Genomic DNA, 20,395 nt, shown 5'->3' with positions numbered 1-20,395 from the left:
CCAGAATTCTTTCATACCAAGAAGGAAAAGGAAGCAATTAACATGAACAAGAAAATAAACGATTTTATATAGCTTATCCAAGAGATGACTAGGGAGATACACACTGTTAAATACACACTGTTGCTCCTAGACTGAAATCTGCTTTGAGTTCCATTTTTAGAGGAAAAAAAGATCACAAAGATGATATATATCTTGCCCAGTGTCTAATGCATCCTGTTTTACTCTTTGACTATATAGACCCTGACTGGAATATTGTCCATGAAGAAAGAGTTAAATTACAATTAATGACTCAATATTTTGATGCAATAGATGGGCACACCTTTTTAAAAGAGTGAGATGAAGTCTGAAAACTTCACATCTTAGATCACACTCTTCAGAAAATGCCCAATTTTCTTGGTCTAAGCCCTCTTTGAATTATTATGTGCCACCCTCTTATGCTAGTAATAATAAAAGAAGCCAAGTCCGAGAAACTATTGCTAATAGTATTTTATATTCTGAGAATCTTCTAGATCGATGAAGAAAGAATTATTGAGAGGATAAAAATTAGCTGCTTTACAGAACAAAAACATTTGGAACTTAAAAGAAATCCTATTATTTACCATATAAATAAAATGTATATATGCGCAAGGAGCTATATAATAGCAACAGAAAGAAAAATGGCATGCATTTGCTATGATTATCTATGGCAAACATCATCTTAACTCAATTTCACTTTTGGGGAGAGTTTTTTTTAAGTACTCCAGTCAATAAAACATTTTTGTTAAGGCACACATTTAATGAGAGAACTATTTTTTTTATCACTCTATGTTTCTGTTAACTTTTCTTTTTCTGACTGTCTTTCAAAGGAACCTAATAAAATTTTGCTAGATACAGTTTTCAGTACCCTTGTAAAATGCAATTTTAAAAAACCTAAAAGCTCAAATGGCTTTGGAATACAATACAACTCAGTATGTCCAAATTTCAATTATCCTAGAGGTGGTAGATACCAAAGAAAAAACAATCTGTGTGTCTTTCATTGTTGATGTGTGTGAGTTAAATACACCATGACCACCACCGCCGCTACCACTAAGACACTACTTCAACTTGCCTAGAAACGTCACTTGAAGGGTAAAGTATGCCTCAAAGAGATATGTCAGCTTCTAATTTAACGCTGTATCAAGAGCTATGGGTCTGTAAGATTCACAAGTCTGGCTTTAGAATAATGCTGAATGTAGGCAATAAAATCTTTTGGTCCATGTCTTTCATGTTTGTACAGCTGTCTGAATACTCCAGCATACATCCATGTGGGCTGTGTTTCTTTCCTAAAGTAAATGTATTAATAACTTAGGGTATGTTCAGGCTTCTTGGACTGAGTCATTTGGGGATACCTGAATGGCCTTGGGTTACCTGGCTTTAAAGTCTCTCTTCAATTTGAAAGTGAGAATCAGATCACTTTTGGGTGGAGTGATTTTTCCTGCTTCATCATAGGATCATTGTTTTGTTTTCAATTTAAGCTACTCTCATTTCTTGAACTTTATATAAATTCCAAAGGATTTCATATATACCTGGGATTTCCTAATAGTGGGTCTGTCAGGCCCTTGTTACTTTCAGGGTAAACACTTAAGGTTTAACTTCCTATTAGGGTTAAAGGTTGATTAATTAAGCATAAAAAACTGTATTTATCTTACTAGAATGCCTTCACTTTCAAATTTACCTTAAAAGTAGCCTATTGATTTTGAAATAAAAGGAATGATTATTTTATTCCAGGGTAGAGAAAAAAGAACTTTCAGCAGATAAACTGCTTAAGAAATTTTAGAGTTACAGAGATAAATGGAAATGTATAAAGAATTATTCCTTATCATTTCAAGTTGTCCATTTTCCTAACAGTTGCCCTGACTTTTTACTATAGTCAGAACTTAAATTATTCTTTTAAAGTCAGTGTTCAACAAAACAACTAGTGGTTTCAGAAAAATATTTAGTTCAGTGGGCCCTGTTTGTGGCTTATACGAATGAATAAAAGGATGGCCACATCTGGGGAACACAGGGAGAGGCTGGAGTTTAGGGTTTGAGAATCAGTGAGAGTCTGTGCCCTTCCTGTGCACTCTCTCTCAGTTAGTGCAACTCACATTTTCACTTTATTCAAAGCTAAAACCTTACAGTCATTTTTAATCATGCTTCAGTCCCCGCATTCCTATCTCTAAGGCGCCCTGCCGTCCCAGTGCCTCTCCCCTCCATCGCCTATCACCACCCTGGTTCAGGGTTGCGTCGGCTCAGCCTATGACAGCCCTCTTCTCCAAGCCAACCTTCTGACTTCTGTTGTAATTACCATTCTGAGAAAAAAAGAAAACACTGAATTATGCTTCTCTTCCACTCCACGGGCCAACTTCTCTGTAACTAAAGAACAGACTCCAAACTTTTCAGCTTATTATTCAAAGTGCTAACGATATGCTCCCAAACTGCATCTCAGCCTCTCTTTGCTCTGCATCCACACTCTCCACTCCGGGCACCAGGAGCCCTGGCTAACGAACAACTGCTGAACGGCAGCTTCGCACCAAGAAGTGTTCTTTGTGCTTTCTTAAACATCCAAGCACGCTCACATCTCTTGGGCCCTTTTGGAGGCCTGGAGGACACTATCACTTCCACCCCACATGAAATCTACCTTGTCCTTTAAGGTTGAGAATCATCTCCTCCCCGAAAGCTATCCCCTGGTATCGAGGTTAACGAAGACTTTCTCCGACCCCTCCCAGAACACTGCACTGATTATAACATTTACTTTATTCTGTCTTAAATTAGGGTTGGCTGTTTCTGTCTGCCTCTGTTGATCTGCGTTGCTTTTCCGCTTCACCTTTTTAAGAGTTGCATTATATTCAAAAGAATAAGGAAAACTTGCAGAAAACAGAAAACAAAGCACTAGGAAATGAAAATATACTGGATATTACAACCAAGGAAACATTCTATATCAAAAATATTTCCTTTTAATTAGTAATAGGCTATAATATTATAGGCTAGATTTAATTTCACATTTATATAAAAATCATGTTTTACTGTACTTTGAAATGAATTAGATATCTATTGAATGAACGGGGAAAAAACCCCAAAAAACTGTTGACCAAGGATTGGTTTGGGAATGAGAAAAAGGTTGTAGAAGGTGGGAGGAGTAGAAATACCTCATCTTGTTTTAATATCAATAGACTTTTTCCTTTAAAATAAGCTGTTGATACACTGAGTTATGCAGACCTTTTCATGTGCTGTCAGTATCACAGAAATGTCCATCCTTGGCCAACAGAGACCCACATATTTGCTCCTACTGCAAACCAGGAAGAACTATGGACCAAACCTTGCGCCCAAATACTGTTTTTGTTTGTTTAGTTTTATTGGACCAAATATTGTTTTAAAATTTTCAGAAAAATTAGTTGGGACACAACAAAAGATTTTACAGTATTATGACAAGGAATAAATCAGGGGTGAGTGGCATGAGGATAAAACTAGTCTTTTGTGAGTGAAGTGCTTCTCCCCCCACCCCCCCGGCCCTCTCCCCTTGTCCCCCCCAAAAAACGCCTCAGGGAGAGAAGGCTGGTGGTTCATGTTAATATAACCTATTCTCTGGCTTTCCCAGCTTTCAGGATCAGAATCTGGTATTTTCTCCTTAATTTAAAATGTAGGATTACATATAACTTAAATTTATTCTAGTAGTTAGGATTTTGAGGAGGATTTTGAGGAGTAAAGGCTCAGGCATGGGGAGACTAATATTTGCTCAATGACCTAGACTGTGGACCAGCTCCTCTCCTTATATTACTTGATTTAATGTGAATCACAACCTCATGATATAAGCATTATTTGACCCCTTTTACAGGCTACTGACTGAGAATAAGGCACTTGCCTAGCACTGTGGTAGGTAACTCTGGGGCACCAAAATCTTGCCACCCTGACCACCATGAGTTTATACTGTAGGTAAGAAATCTGTGAAGATGATATGCTGTCAGCATTACACACAGTCACAGACATGCTGCTACATAACAAGCCCTTGGAGAACAGAAATGTATGGAAGTAAGATGCTGACTGGGAGGTGGGGATGCATAAAAATAAATAAGGAGAGGTTAGTGTGGTCCACGCATGAAGGAGCCAGGGGGCGCTTAGACTCGACCTTGGAAAATCAAGAAAGGGCAACGGGGCTTCCCTCGTGGTGCAGTGGTTGAGAGTCCGTCTGCTGATGCAGGGGACGCGGGTTCGTGCCCCGGTCCAGGAGGATCCCCCATGCCGCGGAGCGGCTGGGCCCGTGAGCCATGGCCGCTGAGCCTGCACATCCGGAGCCTGTGCTCCGCAGCGGGAGAGGCCACAGCAGTGAGAGGCCCGTGTACCGCAGGAAAAAAAAAAAAAAAAAAAGAAAGGGCAACGGAGACGCCCGAGGGGAGGCAGCAGCAGGAACAAACGGTTCTCGCTTGTCACCCCTCAGGGAGGGAGGGAGGGAGGAACCACCCAATTCTTCCGGCTCTGAGAATGAAGACAGGCCAAAGAAGAAGCCGCAGGGCTTGGTGACTAAGAGGATAATGGGAAATAGCCAACACTGCTCCAAAGCTTCAACCTGGGGAGAGTAAATGTGGAAAAATGACGGTTTGGAGAGGAAGGAGATAGTGTTGAATCTGAGGTGCTAGTAAGATATTCAAGTGGAAAAATCTGCAGAAAATTGTAAAGAGTGGAGACTAACCCTCTGAGAGGATGGGGCTGCAGAGGAACAAGCCAAGAAAACTTAAATCAAAAGAACAAGGAGTTGGGCTTCCCTGATGGCGCAGTGGTTGGGAGTCCGCCTGCGGATGCGGGGGACGCGGGTTAGTGCCCCGGTCCGGGAAGGTCCCACATGCCGCGGTGCGGCTGGGCCCGTGAGCCATGGCCGCTGAGCCTGCGCGTCTGGAGCCTGTGCTCCGCAACGGGAGAGGCCCCAGCAGTGAGAGGCCGGCGTACTGCAAAAAAAAAAAAAGAGCAAGGAGTTGAGGAGATGTGGACAACAGTGAAAACAAGCCAGAGGAAATAAGGGAGATGGAAGATGCCATGCAGTTTCAGCTGAAACTTGAAAGGAAAATGCAAAGGGTTAAGGTAGTGAGAAAATGGCAGCACCAACAGCCGTCGGCTCATCTGCCTAGAAAATCTGCCAGAGAAGTTGGAAGGGCAACACAGTCAGGCAAACTTTTTTGTTTGGCTTGCTTTTAGAGAAGGCGGAGAATGAAGATTATCTAAAGGTCAGGGGGTAAAAGATGAGTCCGTTCTGTCACCAGCTCATTCCATTTCCTAAATGTGCTGGTTAACTGGACTGATGTCTTCTTTTTGAGCAGATAACACTTTAGAAATAGGGTGCAGAGCTGCAGCAGCCAGAGTGGTCACGAGGTCCCCCCAACAAGACTTCCTATATATACACACATCACAGTGCGGAAGTTCGCTAGAGCTGGTCAGCTTCTTCTTTCATCAAATCCTCTTAGAAAATTGATCTCCTTTCACTCCCTATCACCTGACCACCATCACCACTGTCACATCCCTGCCCAGTCCTTCAGACCAGTGTCCTTCAAGTCACCGAAACTGACCACCCTCCAGTGTGAGCCCCCTTTCCCTCAGCCATGTTGACCTACACTTTCCAGTGTCCCAAGTCCCTCTTTGACTTGGGCTGAGGCTGCTTTTTCACTGCCATCTCTTGTGTTGACATCTGCTTTTTCACTGTCATTTCTTCTAACATTATAGCATCTGTATGTTCTACTCCAAACATAGCTTTTTAAAAATACTTTCTGTCTCCCTCTCCGGTTTTCACAATCCTCATGTCATTCTTGCCTTCAGGTTTCACGCATTGTTTGTATGTTATCAAGTCCCTGTTGCAAACATTCTTAGGTATCTTTTTCCATTTTTCTGTTACATAACCCTCTAAAATATCCAAGTCCCCTAGAGACCCAAATTACTTGTTTCAATTGTTGCCCCTCCTACAGTTCACGTTAATTTGTAAATTACACTGCTAAATTTTTATTTCTAAAATATATATATTTTTAGAGCTATGAATTTACACCTATCTTTGCTGAGAAGCTTCTGAAACTTTTCTAAAAAATTTCTAATTATGTCCAGTTTTTTAAGCTCTAGGATGAGTCACTTTTCCATAAGGTTCTTGTCACTTCCCTGTGGCCAACTAGCTATTCTTTACTGGAAACAATTAAGTCCGGAACAGGAATGCTCCTTTTTGCTCTCTCCACATTTTAAGACACAAAATTGTCAACCAGACAAATCTGGTACTTATTAGATGCTCTGTGTTAAATGGACCAAAGCTTTCAGCAGATATTGACATAGAGTTCTCTATTACTGTATGTCTTGCCTCTGTATAATACATAAAGAAAACTATCATCAGAGCTAAATATCAAACCTGGGGTTTTGCAAATGATGGGAGAGAGTGAGTGGCAAACCATTATTGCTGCTATTGATAACAGCAAAGAGACTGATGTCTACACATGCTGAGAAAATCCACGTATGTCAAAGAGACCACCAACAACAAAGGAATGAATTTTTCAGGAAAGATGATCAAATGCTCTTCTGCTGCATTTGGAATATGATTTGACTCAGTAAAAAAACCTGCTGGTTTAATTTTTCAAATACATATTTACTGCATATAAAACATGGTATTACTCTATTATTTTATGGTTGTTTAACTCTATCCCCTTAATGTTACAACTCACCTTACAGGATTCAAAACTAGCTGAGGAACAATTTGTCTTCTGAAATCCTTTCCCCTTCTCTTACACCTCAAGGATGTGAGGGTTCATTCCATTCTTTTGTGTCCTACAAAGTTATATTTTTAGCTCCTTAGACTTCAGGTGCTCTATCTACCTGTAATTATGTTGCAAAAGCAGAGGAAGATGCCTGTAGAGGTCAACAGCAGACAAGATAGCAAAAAGGCCTATTTGTGGTCTTGAACAGCTGCAATGGGGCAGGGCGTGCCTGGCAAAATTCCATCTGACTCTGGTCAGGCATGACAAACCCCAAGAGCTGGACTTGCTTTCAAAGTCATCCCTAGCACAGGACATTATTTCACTGCCCCGGGAGCAAAGGCTGCAGACAAAGTCCAAAGGGGCTGATCAGAAGGGTAACACGGGAAAGGCGGAGGGAGGGTCCTGAGGGTGGCGGCCTTCCGAAGGCTCTCCAGATGCTGACGAACCACCTCCCAGTGTCCCACCCTCCTCTCTAAAAACACGACAGAGCAAAACCACCAGCGCTCCTGATGGAAGGCCAGATGTTACTTTTAGTTCCAGTTTGCAAACGCTGCCCAAGTAAGTTTTGAAAAAAATTTTTTTCTTAAAGCAAGAAGTAATACATTTATACTTTACCCAGTACAACAAAAATAAGATGCTATTAATCATGTGTTTAGAAACGGAAATACTTTTCAGGGAACAGGAAACACTCTTTAGTGGACGTCCTTTTCCACAGTTATATAAAGTTCTGTTTGTGAGGGACCATGATTGTCTTTGGAAAAATAAAAGAGGCTGTTGTACGTGTAGGCTTTTATAGCTTAAAGGGATTGGAGGCTTTTAGTCTTTACACTGTGATCTTTGCAATGTACAGTGCTTCTGGCTCCTTGGTTTAAACTGGTGCTTTCTTCCTTAGTTAATGTGATTGCAGCAAAGTAGCATACTTATATTCTATTTATCGACAAGCATATAATGCAAATTTCCTTTGGAACAAAGTTATACATGTATGCACATTTCATCTCAGGACACAGCACGGGGGGCAGTGAGAAGAGGAATAGGAACTTTGGGCATAAGAACGCCCAGAACTGAGGACTTCCCTGGTGGTGCAGTGGTTGAGAATCCACCTGCCAATGCAGGGGACACAGGTTCGAGCCCTGGTCCGGGAAGATCCCACATGCCGCAGAGCAGCTAAGCCCGTGTGCCACAATTACTGAGCCTGCGCTCTAGAGCCCGCATGCCACAACTACTGAGCCCGCGTGCCACAACTACTGAAGCCCGCGTGCCTAGAGCCCGTGCTGCACAACAAGAGAAGCCACTGCAACGAGAAGCCCGCGCACCGCAACGAAGAGTAGCCCCCGCTCGCCGCAACTAGAGAAAGCCTGCAACAAAGACCCAACACAGCTAAAAATAAACAAATAAATTAATTAATTAAAAAAAAAAAAAAGAATGCCCAGAGCTGAGCGTGAACAACCCAGACCACAAAACTACAGGTGTGAGTGAAGACAGACTACCTTTGCCCCCCTGGCATTAGCGTTTATACCCATTTAGGATTAAGTTAGACGGTAACTACCTTTCTGACAAACGGTGACAACGAAAGTTTCTCTTATGATGAGACAGAATGGCCCCAAGAGGTGCTTCCACAAAATATGAGCACTCCTCAAAAAGGAACCAGCCGTGTTTTTAAACAATTCATAGCCTGCTTCTCATGCGCCAATAAAGTCAAATTCTACTGAGCAAATGCTCCAATTTATCTTATTATATAGGCATTCTGTTGATTGTAATGCTGACTGAAAAAGCATCCAAGGACTCAAAACTTAGAACCCTGTCAACTGTGACCAGAATGAGCATTCCCAGATTTGTCTTGTACTAAACCTCTCTTATAACACAATTTATCTCACTCTGTAATATGATCAAGGAGATATTTAGGAGCTAAACACAAGAACAACTTCTACTTACGGCTGACACAGCTTCACCAGGTCCTGGTCTGTGGTGTTGGGAGGCAGCCCCCGGATATAGAGGTTCGTTTTGCTTAGCTGATCCCATCCTGAGCTGCTACTGCTACTACTGTTGTTATTACTGCTGGTGGTGCTGGGGCTGGGAGGGGCCATGGGGTGGGCTGGGACCAGAGACTGCTGGAAAACAAAGACGGCAGCGTTAGAACGCCAGACAGAACCGATTCAGAGGCTGTATGACCTCCCAACCAAGACGAAGTTACCAAGATACGCATACAGATTTATCTTCAGCTACTTTACCGCAGATTTTAATTTACACCTTAAAAAAGATCTGTTCATTCTACAAAAATACCCTCTCCTTCAACATGAATAATAGGATTTTACTCAGCAGAATATTCTCTACCTACACCTGAAACAGGACTAAGTTTTTGTAAGATTTTATTCACATACTTTAAGGAACACATCTGATACTCAAAACGAACTTGCATAAAGTTATTGATAATATCATTTTAATCTACAGTCATTTAGAAATCACTGGACTTTTGAAAAGGTTTTCAAATTCTGAAGGACACTTGATTGAAACTTGCTGACAATTTTATTGAGATGATTCTTAGGGATTAAAAAAAAAAGATTACTCTTCAAGTGTAAGAAGGTTAGAGTTCGGTCAAGAGGCTCAAATAAGGAAGACTTCACCTAGTTGTAAGACAGGCCCATGGCTTCCTTGAGACATCTGGATGAGATTCACAGGTCGGCTACCTTTCGCTCTGGCTAACCTTGTGAAATTTAACCCCTGTGAGAATGGTGTAGAAGCTGGAAACCTTCCCAGGCCTGGCAGCAACCAAGGTAACTTTTACAAAGCCTGCAAGCCAGGCTCGGTGTGGTTTCAGTCGGCAGCCACCTAGGAAGAATGTCTGAAAATGTACTCACATCAGATAATTGTTAACCAATCGAAAGAAACCACAGTTCTCTGTCCCTATGCCACACACATGACCTTTGAGGAAGTTAAATGGTTCAGTTTGACATGGAAGTCAGCACACCCCAAAGTGTCCTCACAGCAAATGCTCTGCATTTCACACCAGGACAGGAATTGTTTTTACTTCACATCTTCTAAATAATAAATAGACTAACCAAGGGCATCACTGACACTGAGTGACAGTTTGAAGATGTAAAATTAGTCACTAGACATTCAACAAACTTTTCAAATCTTACAGCTTGATTTTTACTACCATAAACAAGAAAATGAGGCATCTCTAGGACACAATTAAATTCCACTTTAGAAAGTTCAAAACGTAGACCCCCTGCAATAAATATAACCTTGCTGACCTTGTCAGCAAACTCAACTTTCCAGGACAGATTATCTGGCTCTGCACCCAGTTTCTGCCATGGCCACCCTAACCCCACAGTATCCTGAGGCACTGGGCACCTCATGAATCTAGACATGTAACCATTTCTTCATGGCCTATACTATGAAGATGGTTCTTCTCACTGCCCAGCACCCTTGCTAAATTAAAATCAGAGTCCAAACACCCCTTTATCTCAAGGGATTCTTTTTCAGAAAGGAGAGGTGCAAGAAGGGTTAACAACAGTCAATGTATAAATGAAGGCTGAACTTGAACCAGGAACATCAGCACAGCTTAATCTAAACAAAACCTGTCTGAGATCATATCCTATCAAGTCGATCTGATTTATGCCCTTAATAAGCAGTTGAACTCAAATCCTTTCCTCTCATCCCTGTTTGTCTCTCAGGGATAAAAACAGCTTTCCAGGTATAAACTAAGCCCTTCTCCTGCTCTGCCACTGTTGGCACCTCAGACCTCCCAGCTGTGCCACACAGAGGTCTGTGTCCCTTCTCCAAAGTCACTCAATATAACTGCTAGCTGCAACCTGCCATCAACAAGGCACCCTCTATTTCTCACTTCAGTGAAGAACAGAGGGGCTGGGAAGTTAACACATATATTGCCACCCTGTCTCTAGCCTTCGATTTACACAAAGAACTGACAGTTGTAGACATCTAGGCAAGACTGTAGTTTTTCTTAACTCGCCTCTGATTCACATCCGAGAGCCTGTGCTTGCCTCAAACACAGCTTTTCACCATAGGACCTGGTGTGTTCAGCGCTGCAGTCGGGGGACGAAACGTGGTCACCTGGGTAAGCCTTGCAGGGATCTGACAGGAGCTGTGGCTTGGGTCCATGCCCACCTTGCAGTGGGATGACACCACCCAAAGAAAGTGAACCAGCAGGCATCTGAAAGACTGCATCCCAAGTCTGCCTCAGCTCTCACCTCTGCTCTTCTCTGGGGTGGAAAGTGGAGTGTCGGGCATAGACTTACCCAATGAAAAGAAACGTGTGGATGTGTGAGTTATCTGGACGTGAAGGAGCAGGCTTTTATTTATGTATCTATATTTGGCAGAAGCAGAGCCGTGATCTACACAGCTGATGGAATGCATCTTTGACCGGCCTCCATATTTATGACAGCAATATTTTCCCATGCTGGAAGTAGGTGGGGAGCACATACAGTCTGTGCCACCCCACTTTCTCTCTAACCTACTCTTTGGGGGAAAGAAATCTCCTAGTATTCCGATCCCACCTGGGAGAAGGGAGGTCCCGAATGCATCCTGAGGAGGGTGACTGGTCTCTGGTGAGTCCTGGTGACTAAGGTTAAATTCAAATGAATCCTATTATCAACTCTCAGAAATAGTTGATGACTAAAGACAAGAAGCATTAAATTAGTCCAAGTTGTCCATATTCCATTTTCTGGTACAGAAAATTTTAGATCAAAGATTGAGTTTTTAGAACTCACTGAAAGTAAAAATTTAAATCCTGATAAAGACTTCCTCATGTTCAAAGAAGAAAATGCAAACACAATAAAGGAGTTTATTCCAAAATATTCAGAATGGGTTAATGGTAACTGTTAAGAGCAGGGTAATGATTATTGTCATATCCTGCATGTTTCATATGTGCCAGACACTGTGCCATGCGTCATCTTACTTAATCCAAACGAGACAGATGCATTATTGTTCTCCCATTTTGCAGATCAGGAAACTGAGTCTCAGGAGACGTTAAGTAATGTGCCATGGTCACACTTTTAGTAGGCGGCAGGGCTGCAATTTGAACTCAGATCTGCTGGACAACAAAGCCAGAGCCCTTGATCTGTACTCTGAATGGCACCCAAAACACTGTCTATATCCTAAATGAACTATTAATATTATTTCATTTTTCTGTGCCCATTCTTCCTGCAACTTAAATTATGAAATTGAAGTTTTTCTGAAATATGACACTTAATACCATTGGTGGCTAAGTTTTTTTAAGAAAAAAATTCCAAGGTGCCTTTAAGTTAATTTAATGAGCAACAGTCAACTTGTGCTTTTTTTTTTTTAACAAAACCCTTAAAAAGGTCAGTTTTTAAAATTCGACCTTATAAATCTTTTCATTAAAAGAATTCTGCAGACAGTTTTGGAAGGCTACAGCACGTTACAGCCGAACGTCAGAGTCACCATTTTAGGAAGGCTCCACTTAACCAGTGAAGAATGGCACCCTCACTCCCAGACCGAGACACAAACACTGACAAGCCTTTATCTACACTTCAGAACCCTGATCAATTTAAAGCAATTACACTTTGTAGTCAAGTGCCTCAACAGCATGAACCGCAGACTTAAAAAAAAAACAAGAAAGAAAAAAAAAAGCTTACAAGTGGACAATATTTTATCAAACTCCATTTTCATCACTGGTTGTCCTTTTACATTTTGCCTCTCAAAAACCCCTAAGCTGCCCTAGAATTTGAAAAGACACTCCCCACCTTCCACCCCTTGGATGAAGTATGTGGACAATTTTCACAAATTCAACCTATTTATTTAAGGAACTGGGTGGCTGAATGACCACAGCTAAGTGCTGACCCATCCCACAAGAGCCTAGGAGTCTGTAGCTCAGCCTTCTCTGGCCTAATCTCACTGCTTCAGGTCAGGTAAACAAGATACCTATCAAGTTATCTATCCAAGGGCAGGGAAAACAAGCTAATTCAGTTTTCACAATAACATTTAACTAGGCTGAATTCGCATGCCTAAAGTGATAGAAAAATAAAGTTGGTGGTGAATAAATGGATGGCTCTGTTAGCAGAGCCTCTCTGCACTCCCTGCAGGAGTGGGTGTGGGCACCAGCAGGAAGAGGGCTTGTCAACACTCAGGGAGGACTTCCTGTGTGGACCACAATCAGGGAGGACTTCCTGTGTGGACAGCACTCAGGGAAGACTTCCTGTGTGGACAGCTCTGATGCCTCCATCCCACCAGGAAAGCCCACTCACCTCCTACACTAAAAGACAGACACGCAACTACACGTACGGTAAATCTATTTCCCTCCCCATCACATCACCCCTCACCCCAATGCACATTAAGAAGTCTCTTCTACATAAATGCAAATCTAAGTCTCTTTTAAAAACGGGATTAACCACGTGTGAACTAAAAATATATTAGTAATCATGTACATTGTTGTAGATTTCTATCCAGCAAAGAACAATGAAAAAACAAAGACCTGTCACTATAAATTCTATTGTCTTATTTCCTTCCTATTTCTAATAGGCTCAAGAATAGTGCTCTGACCAATCTTATAGCTGAAGCTGTTCTTCCCTCACCCCCTCACTTAGTAACTTTCCTAAGAATATACTTTGAAGGGAAGGGAAACCTAGTATCTGCCTTTTAATTACCCTCAAGTCTTCTTTAAGGCTGTCATCCTCATAGTTTAAGGTTATAATCCATAATCCCTGTCCCCACCCTGCCACCCCCTACTACACACACACACACACACACACACACACACACACACACACCCCACCACCAAACAGCAGGGAGGTTTACCACATCAACTATTTCCTTTATCCAGAAGCAAAATAATCATTACAGTTGCTCCTGAGAGCAGACAGAAGTCATGGACATCATCATTTCTCCAGGAAATAGTGTAGTATCAATCCTGGCGTGAACTGAGTACTACACAAAGGCACTGTCTACCAAACTAACGCCATATACTGGTTCTTCTCCCAAAGCTTTCAAGATACAAAGGAAATTTAATAATTTAGAGGAATTATGGAACGGGGGTGGGGGGGGCAGATCATCTGAATAGGCCAATTTTGTCACAGTCAGAACATTTTTGTTGGTTTGTTTCCATTTAGACATCTGAGTGGCTCCAAAAGGGCTAGGAATAATAACTGAGAAAGATAAAGTTCCTGGCACAGGGAGCTGGGAAAGTACACAGCTGAGAAGTGGGAGGTGAGTTAGTGAGAGATGAGAAGCTGGCCAGGAAGCAGATGTTCTTCCGGGTAGGCCAGGAGGCGAAAGGACAGCACCGACATTAGCCCAGAACAATGGTGCCCCTTCACACATGCAGGGTCTTACTTACCCATCATGTGGGAAGGAGGACAAATGGGCAGATATCAGGTAATCCCATTGGATGCCAGGATATCAAAGCTTAAAATCACATAGCTAATTAGTTAATGAACTGGGTCTCATATTGTCACTGTTCCTTGTTTGGAAACAAACTTTGTAGCCTCAAACTATGGAACTGAGCAATAGGTTATTCAGTATTCTTTTGCTGGATTCTGTCTGTCGAAGCAGAGAGGTCCATGTTGTTATGTTGGCTATTTAAAAAATCTAAAACTAAAAATTCCCAAGGCTTCGTAATTAATATTCACTAAGATAGTTATCAAATCTCATCCTTAAATGTAAAGTTGCAATCTCTACATAGAAATCTCTTTACCTAAGTCCATCAGATTAAAAAAAATAAATTTCAGACGTGCACTGAAATTTTAAAATGTACCATTCCGGCGAGTGATGCGGATAACGGAGGAAGCGAATGAGTGTGTGGGACCCGGGGTTGGTGAGAAATCTGTATCTCCCTCGCAGTTTTGTTGTAAACCTAAAACTCCTCTTTAAAAAAAGTCTTTAAAAAACAAAAAAACAGGGACCTCCCTGGCAGTCCAGTGGTTAAGACTTCGCCTTCCAATGCAGGGGGTGTGGGCTCGATCCCTGGTGGGAGAGCTAAGATCCCATGTCTCGCGGCCAAAAAAACCAAAACATGAAACAGAGGCAATACTGTAACAAATTCAATAAGGACTTTAAAATTGGTCCACATCAAAAAAAAAAAATCTTTAAAAGCAAAACAAAAAACAACATAAAGATTCCGCACTGAAGGCATTAAGTATGTTATTCACCGGAAAACTGGAAGGCCAAGAAAGTAAGTGAGGGGCTTAAGGCAACGGGTTCAAAACTTCCTTACCAGAAAGCACATTCATTAGGAAGGAAAAGCTTTTAACAGTGGGCTCCTGGCTTTATCTACCCTTAATTGCATCACGTAAAATGGTGTGGTATGGTATGGTTTCTAAAAGTAGTTAAGAGTTCAACCAAGTGCTCATCCCTGAGATGAGATGAGAGGGATGAGAGGGCCTGGGACAGAAAGGTTGAAGGCGGCTTCACTGAGGGCGTAGATGGCTGAGGGAGCTGGATATTAACGGCAAGTCATTAAAAACAGAGGAAAGGCAGTCCTGAAAGGGGTGGGTGTGTGGGCAGAGGAGAAGAGCCGACCAAGATACAGATAGGAAGCATCATTCTTCATGAAGCCAGGGAAAAGAGCAACCTCTTTTCCTTGGTCTTTTCCCTTGGTTGGCTCAAGGGTATGCTAGGACAAGCTGATGTTTGGGGAGGAGAAGGTGTGTGTGGGGGGGATGACACTAGAAAGGTAGGAGGATTACCTAGAAATCGATATAGAATATCGATATAATGTCACACATGACTGTTCAGAGTCTCACAGGGAGAACAGAAAATTTTAAGATGATAAATGAAGAGCATAGCTTGTGGGGGACATAAACCTAAGGAAATTCTCCCCCCTCCTCTCTACATACAAAAGAAAAATGACTGAATGGAAAAATCTGCATATCTGGAGTCCAGTCTTGCCTCGGCCAGTAACTGGAGCATCATTTCTGAGCAGCACAAGGTCCTCGCCTGGGAAATGAGCAGGTTAGACTGGGTGATTTCTAAGCTCCCTTCCATTTCCGAATTCTAAGGTTGGATAATGCTTCTGGCTGTCTCCAGCTAAGGCATATCAGGACAAAACCCAGCCAAGCCCCTGGGTACTCTTATCTACCTGCACCAACAGCCGGAGGAATGGAGTAAGAGGTTGAATCAGCAGACCCGAGAAAGAAGACTCACCCAACCACATGCGCAGCTAGAAGACAGACAGGAGTCGCACTGTGGTCTCACCTCCGTATACCACTTAAGCCAAGCACAGAGTCCCTATTTAGCCACAGATGTTTGTGAGGAAATACAGTAAATACAGAAGCTATGCTAAAAGTACAACTAAAGTTTAAAGAAACAAATTTTAAAAAAATTTTTTTAAAGATACAATATTCAGAGTTCTTAGAGCCAGAGTGGTCTTCAGATGAAAATATTATAGCTGAATAACTTGGACCTACTGAGACTTTTTGTTGGTTAACAGCTTCACATCTTTCTGTTTCAACATGTAATCAGTAAAAAGTTGCATTTCACATTCTATTTAATCTCTTATACATCAAAAGACCATGTAATAGCTCCAAAACCACCTTAAAAGAAAGTTCATAACAACCAGCTATTGGAACACAGTAAACAGAAAATCCTGCCAAACTCCTGGTACAAAATTGATTACTCTCCTGGATTCTGAATGCAGGTGCATAGAGAGTGTTTTTATTCTCTTTTTGGGTCTCAAATGAAGAATTTTCAAATCCACACCTGTTTTGTTCCTTGACATAGAGCCCTGCAAAGGGACAAGAACAAACTCTTCCTTTTTACTCAAAATAAATTGAAAAAAGGAAATTTCCTAAGGGAAGTGCAGCATTACCTTTATCATGACAGCTCAGAACACCTCTGCAAAGCCTGAATTTCCTGCCTCACCCCAATGGAGTTAGGATACCAGCATGGTCAACTTCCTTCCAGCTGTTTTTGTTTTTTTTAACATTTTTATTGGAGTATAATTGCTTTACAATGGTGTGTTAGTTTCTGCTTTACAACAAAGTGAATCAGTTATACATATACATATGTTCCCGTTTCTCTTCCCTCTTGCATCTCCCTCCCTCCCACCTGCCCTATCCCACCCCTCCAGGCGATCACAAAGCACCGAGCTGATCTCCCTGTGCTATGCAGCTGCTTCCCACTAGCTATCTATTTTATGTTTGGTAGTATATATATGTCCATGCCACTCTCTCACTTAGTCCCAGCTTACCCTTCCCCCTCCCCATATCCTCAAGTCCATTCTCTAGTAGGTCTGTGTCTTTATTCCCATCTTGCCTCTAGGTTCTTCATGACTTTTTTTTTTCTTAGATTCCATTATGTGTTAGCATACGGTATTTGTTTTTCTCTTTCTGAGTTACTTCACTCTGTATGACAGACTCTAGGTCCATCCACCTCACTCCAAATAACTCAATTTCGTTTCTTTTATGGCTGAGTAATATTTCATTGTATATATGTGCCACATCTTCTTTATCCATTCAGCCGATGATGGACACTTTGGTTGCTTCCATCTCCTGGCTATTGTAAATAGAGCTGCAGTGAACATTTTGGTACATGACTCTTTTTGAATTATGGTTTTCTCAGGGTATATGCCCAGTAGTGGGATTGCTGGGTCGTATGGTAGTTCTATTTGTAGTTTCTTAAGGAGCCTCCATACTGTTCTCCATAGTGGCTGCATCAATTTACATTCCCACCAGCAGTGCAAGAGTGCTCCCTTTTCTCCACACCCTCTCCAGCATTTATTGTTTCTAGATTCTTTGATGATGGCCATTCTGACCGGTGTGAGATGATATCTCATTGTAGTTTTGATTTGCATTTCTCTAATGAGCTGTTTTTAAAACTCTATGTATAGTACAGTTTGTATTTTCTAGCATTTTTTGTAAGTAAAGAATTATTGCTGAGATTGCAAAGTCCTCAGGGTGGAAATTACCTATTTAAAAATATACTTTCTTTACACTACATAACACTTATTGAAAGTACTGTAAAGTGATTAACTAAACATAAAGTTAGAAAAACATGAGCCAGTTTACCCCCAAAAAACCCCAAATGAATTTATTCAATTTTTTTTTCCCCAAGATGCAAAGGGACATGTGAATAAGCTTGCAGCATTATGGGTTTCACAAATCAGTCCCTGGAGAAAAAAGCATTATCTGTACTTTCAGGAAACTGAACAAGTATTTGAAATCTTCCCATAATAATAATACAAAAAATGAAATCATATCTGACCGTGCTGTGATTTGTATATAGCCAAAGTAAAACCTCAACAGGAAAAATTTTTGAGTTACTACAACTCAAAAAAATTAATAATCACATTTATTGCTTTTTCATGGTACAATTTAGCAGTTTACATCTGATACAATATGGATAATTAGTGTAGGACAGCTTTTTATTATGTATCTCTGTGTATGTATTTCTACGTAAATGTCTGTGAGTAAGTAGAAGGGATTAAGCAGATGGTTGTCTCTGAGACACACTGTCTCTGAGACACAAAGCACAGTGGCTTTTTTTTTTTTTTTTGCCTGAGATCCACCTAAAAAATTAATTTTTTGCCTGAGATTGAAACACTGTATACACATACAGGCAAAGACGTAGAAGTTATTTTCCTTTACCCTATGCAATGTACCCTAACGGTACCTTTTCTTGCCTATTTCCTTAAATAAGAAATGCTGGTAGCGACTTAGTAGCGGCCTACTAAATTGATTCCACACCCCACTAATGCTGCCACTTGCAGGTTACAAAACAGTGCTCTGCTGCGTTTCTCAAAATTTGATGCGCACAGGAATCACTTGCATTGTTAAAATGCAGATTTTGACTCAGCCACTTGGGTAGAGCCAAGATTCTGCAGTTCTAGCAAGCTTCTGGGTGTTGCCCATGCATAAGGCAGGAAGGACTCAGGGCAATAAATACTCTTGGTGAGTGACAATGAATTCTGGAAAGGGCCCTTTCCAACTTTAAGAAGGAGCAAGGTGCATCTACCCATAAAATGAAATGAAAACCTCTGTTCATCTGCTTTCCAGAGCTGAGAGAGACATCAGAGATCATGCAGTCCCGTAATTCTCAACTGGAAGTATAAAAGAATATTAAGAGATGGGTGGGGAGTGGAGATAGGGGCAGTATTTTTATTTTCACTCAAGAAGGCTTGACTTTTAAAATGTTGATAAACACTGATCTAATTCAATACCTTACTTTCCAGGAAACCCCTCTGAGGCCCAAAGAAGTCAAAGCATGTATATGTCCAATGTCGTACAGCTAATTCAAGGCAGGACTAGGTCTCCCTTCCCACCAGTGCTGTCAAAGGGCACCAGCCCTTATTTGCTACAAGGATTGTAGCAATTATAATGGTACATGCCAAGTTTTCTCAATGAGTCTTAAAAAGGAAAACTGATGTGCTAGTCTTGTTAAGGTATCATAGAAAAAGTGTGTATTTTGTACTGCCTCTTTTATACCTCATATTTTAGACTGCTTGCTTGGATGTCCAAGTGTATGCTAGACATCCAATTTCCTGCTTACCAAAAAAAAAAAAAAAAAAAATTTACAATTCAAACTTCCTAAAAAATCCTTGTGAGTGCCACCACTCTATTTTTGTGTTTATACTAAAAATTTGTGAATAATACAATCACTATCTGTACCATCTACAAGAAGATACATAAATCAAACAGCTTAATTATAGCAGTTTGTTGCCTTTCTGTCAGAGAAGTACATTCGGGGTCAAATGGCAATTTAATAAGCTTAGGTTAGAAACCTTTGAAAAGTCTCTAGAATTGTCCGCCCACTCTCTAGTCTCCCTATGTATGTCACAAATTCACTCACTTAAACCAAGAAACTTCAACCCTCAGTTTCCTTACAAAGAAACTTAGAGACTTGGAAGATTTTCCTTTCATGTATTCCAGTGTCTGGTTTTATCCTAAAGCTTCACAGTGGCTATACTCATATTCATTCTCTAAGACGAGTTGGTTTTCCTTCAGAAATCCCCAAAGTTATGAGAACCCTGCTCCCAGTAGCTCACCAGTATACTTAAAGAACTGTTCCTCTTTTGACCTGGGTAAGCATTTCTTCATTTTTTTTTTTTTTTTTTTTGCAGGAACAAGTTTTCTTCCCTGTGGGATTTCTCTTGTATATTTAGACTGACTATCCACTGCTTACAGCAGCCCAGAGACTCTCCTCTCTCTTGTGGAGCCAGCCCATGCACTACTGCTGTCTAATCACTTCAGGACTGATGGTATCAGCCTTGGAGTACCTGGGTGCCTTGGAAGGTAACCAACCCAAGTGCTGGCAAGGTTCACTCCTCTCTTCATCTTTTCTGAAGTAGATAAACTAACGTACAACTTCATTCTGCAGTAAGTGGAATCTGGGAAACAGTTTCAGTATTTATGTAAGCCAGACAGGACTTCTTTTTCAAAAGAAAAATTATTTCACAATACTCTTTGTTTAAAGTAGGGATTGTTGCTCAAGAAGAAAAAAAGTGAAGCTATTCATCTTCCTGAAGACCTTTTATTTTCTGTTGCTCAAGTTAATCACAAAGCATCAGTTTCATCTGAAACTGATTGAAAGTTGAAAATTTCAGAGGGACCTTCTTTTCCAAGAAACCTGGGACAGTATGATTCAAGTTCTAGCTCTCGGTAGAAAGGAGACCCGGAACCTCTGTGAATTTGGGGGGTCGGGTATGGGGGTCACACACCCCACAGCAGCACAGCTCCATTGAGCCTTTCCATCCCCTTTTCCTCTCCTTATAT

At 41.2% G+C, this 20,395-nt stretch overlaps 1 protein-coding gene across 5 annotated transcripts in view; it reads right to left on the bottom strand.

Annotated features, from left to right (window-relative positions):
* RBMS1 (RNA binding motif single stranded interacting protein 1) overlaps positions 1-20,395 on the bottom strand; it is a 209,494-nt gene that overhangs the window by 86,291 nt on the left and 102,808 nt on the right. For all 5 annotated transcript variants that reach the window (XM_082658119.1, XM_082658121.1, XM_082658123.1 and 2 more), the window contains exon 2: positions 8,646-8,821. In XM_082658119.1, the coding sequence (XP_082514245.1) occupies positions 8,646-8,821 (176 nt within the window). The remainder of the gene's footprint in view (positions 1-8,645; positions 8,822-20,395) is intronic.

Source organism: Grampus griseus, assembly GCF_964374135.1.
Source record: "Grampus griseus genome assembly, chromosome: 7".
In the NCBI taxonomy this organism is placed as follows: Eukaryota; Metazoa; Chordata; class Mammalia; order Artiodactyla; family Delphinidae; genus Grampus; species Grampus griseus.
The sequence above is the reverse complement of the archived record's forward strand: the minus strand, read 5'-3'. Positions and strand labels throughout refer to the sequence as shown.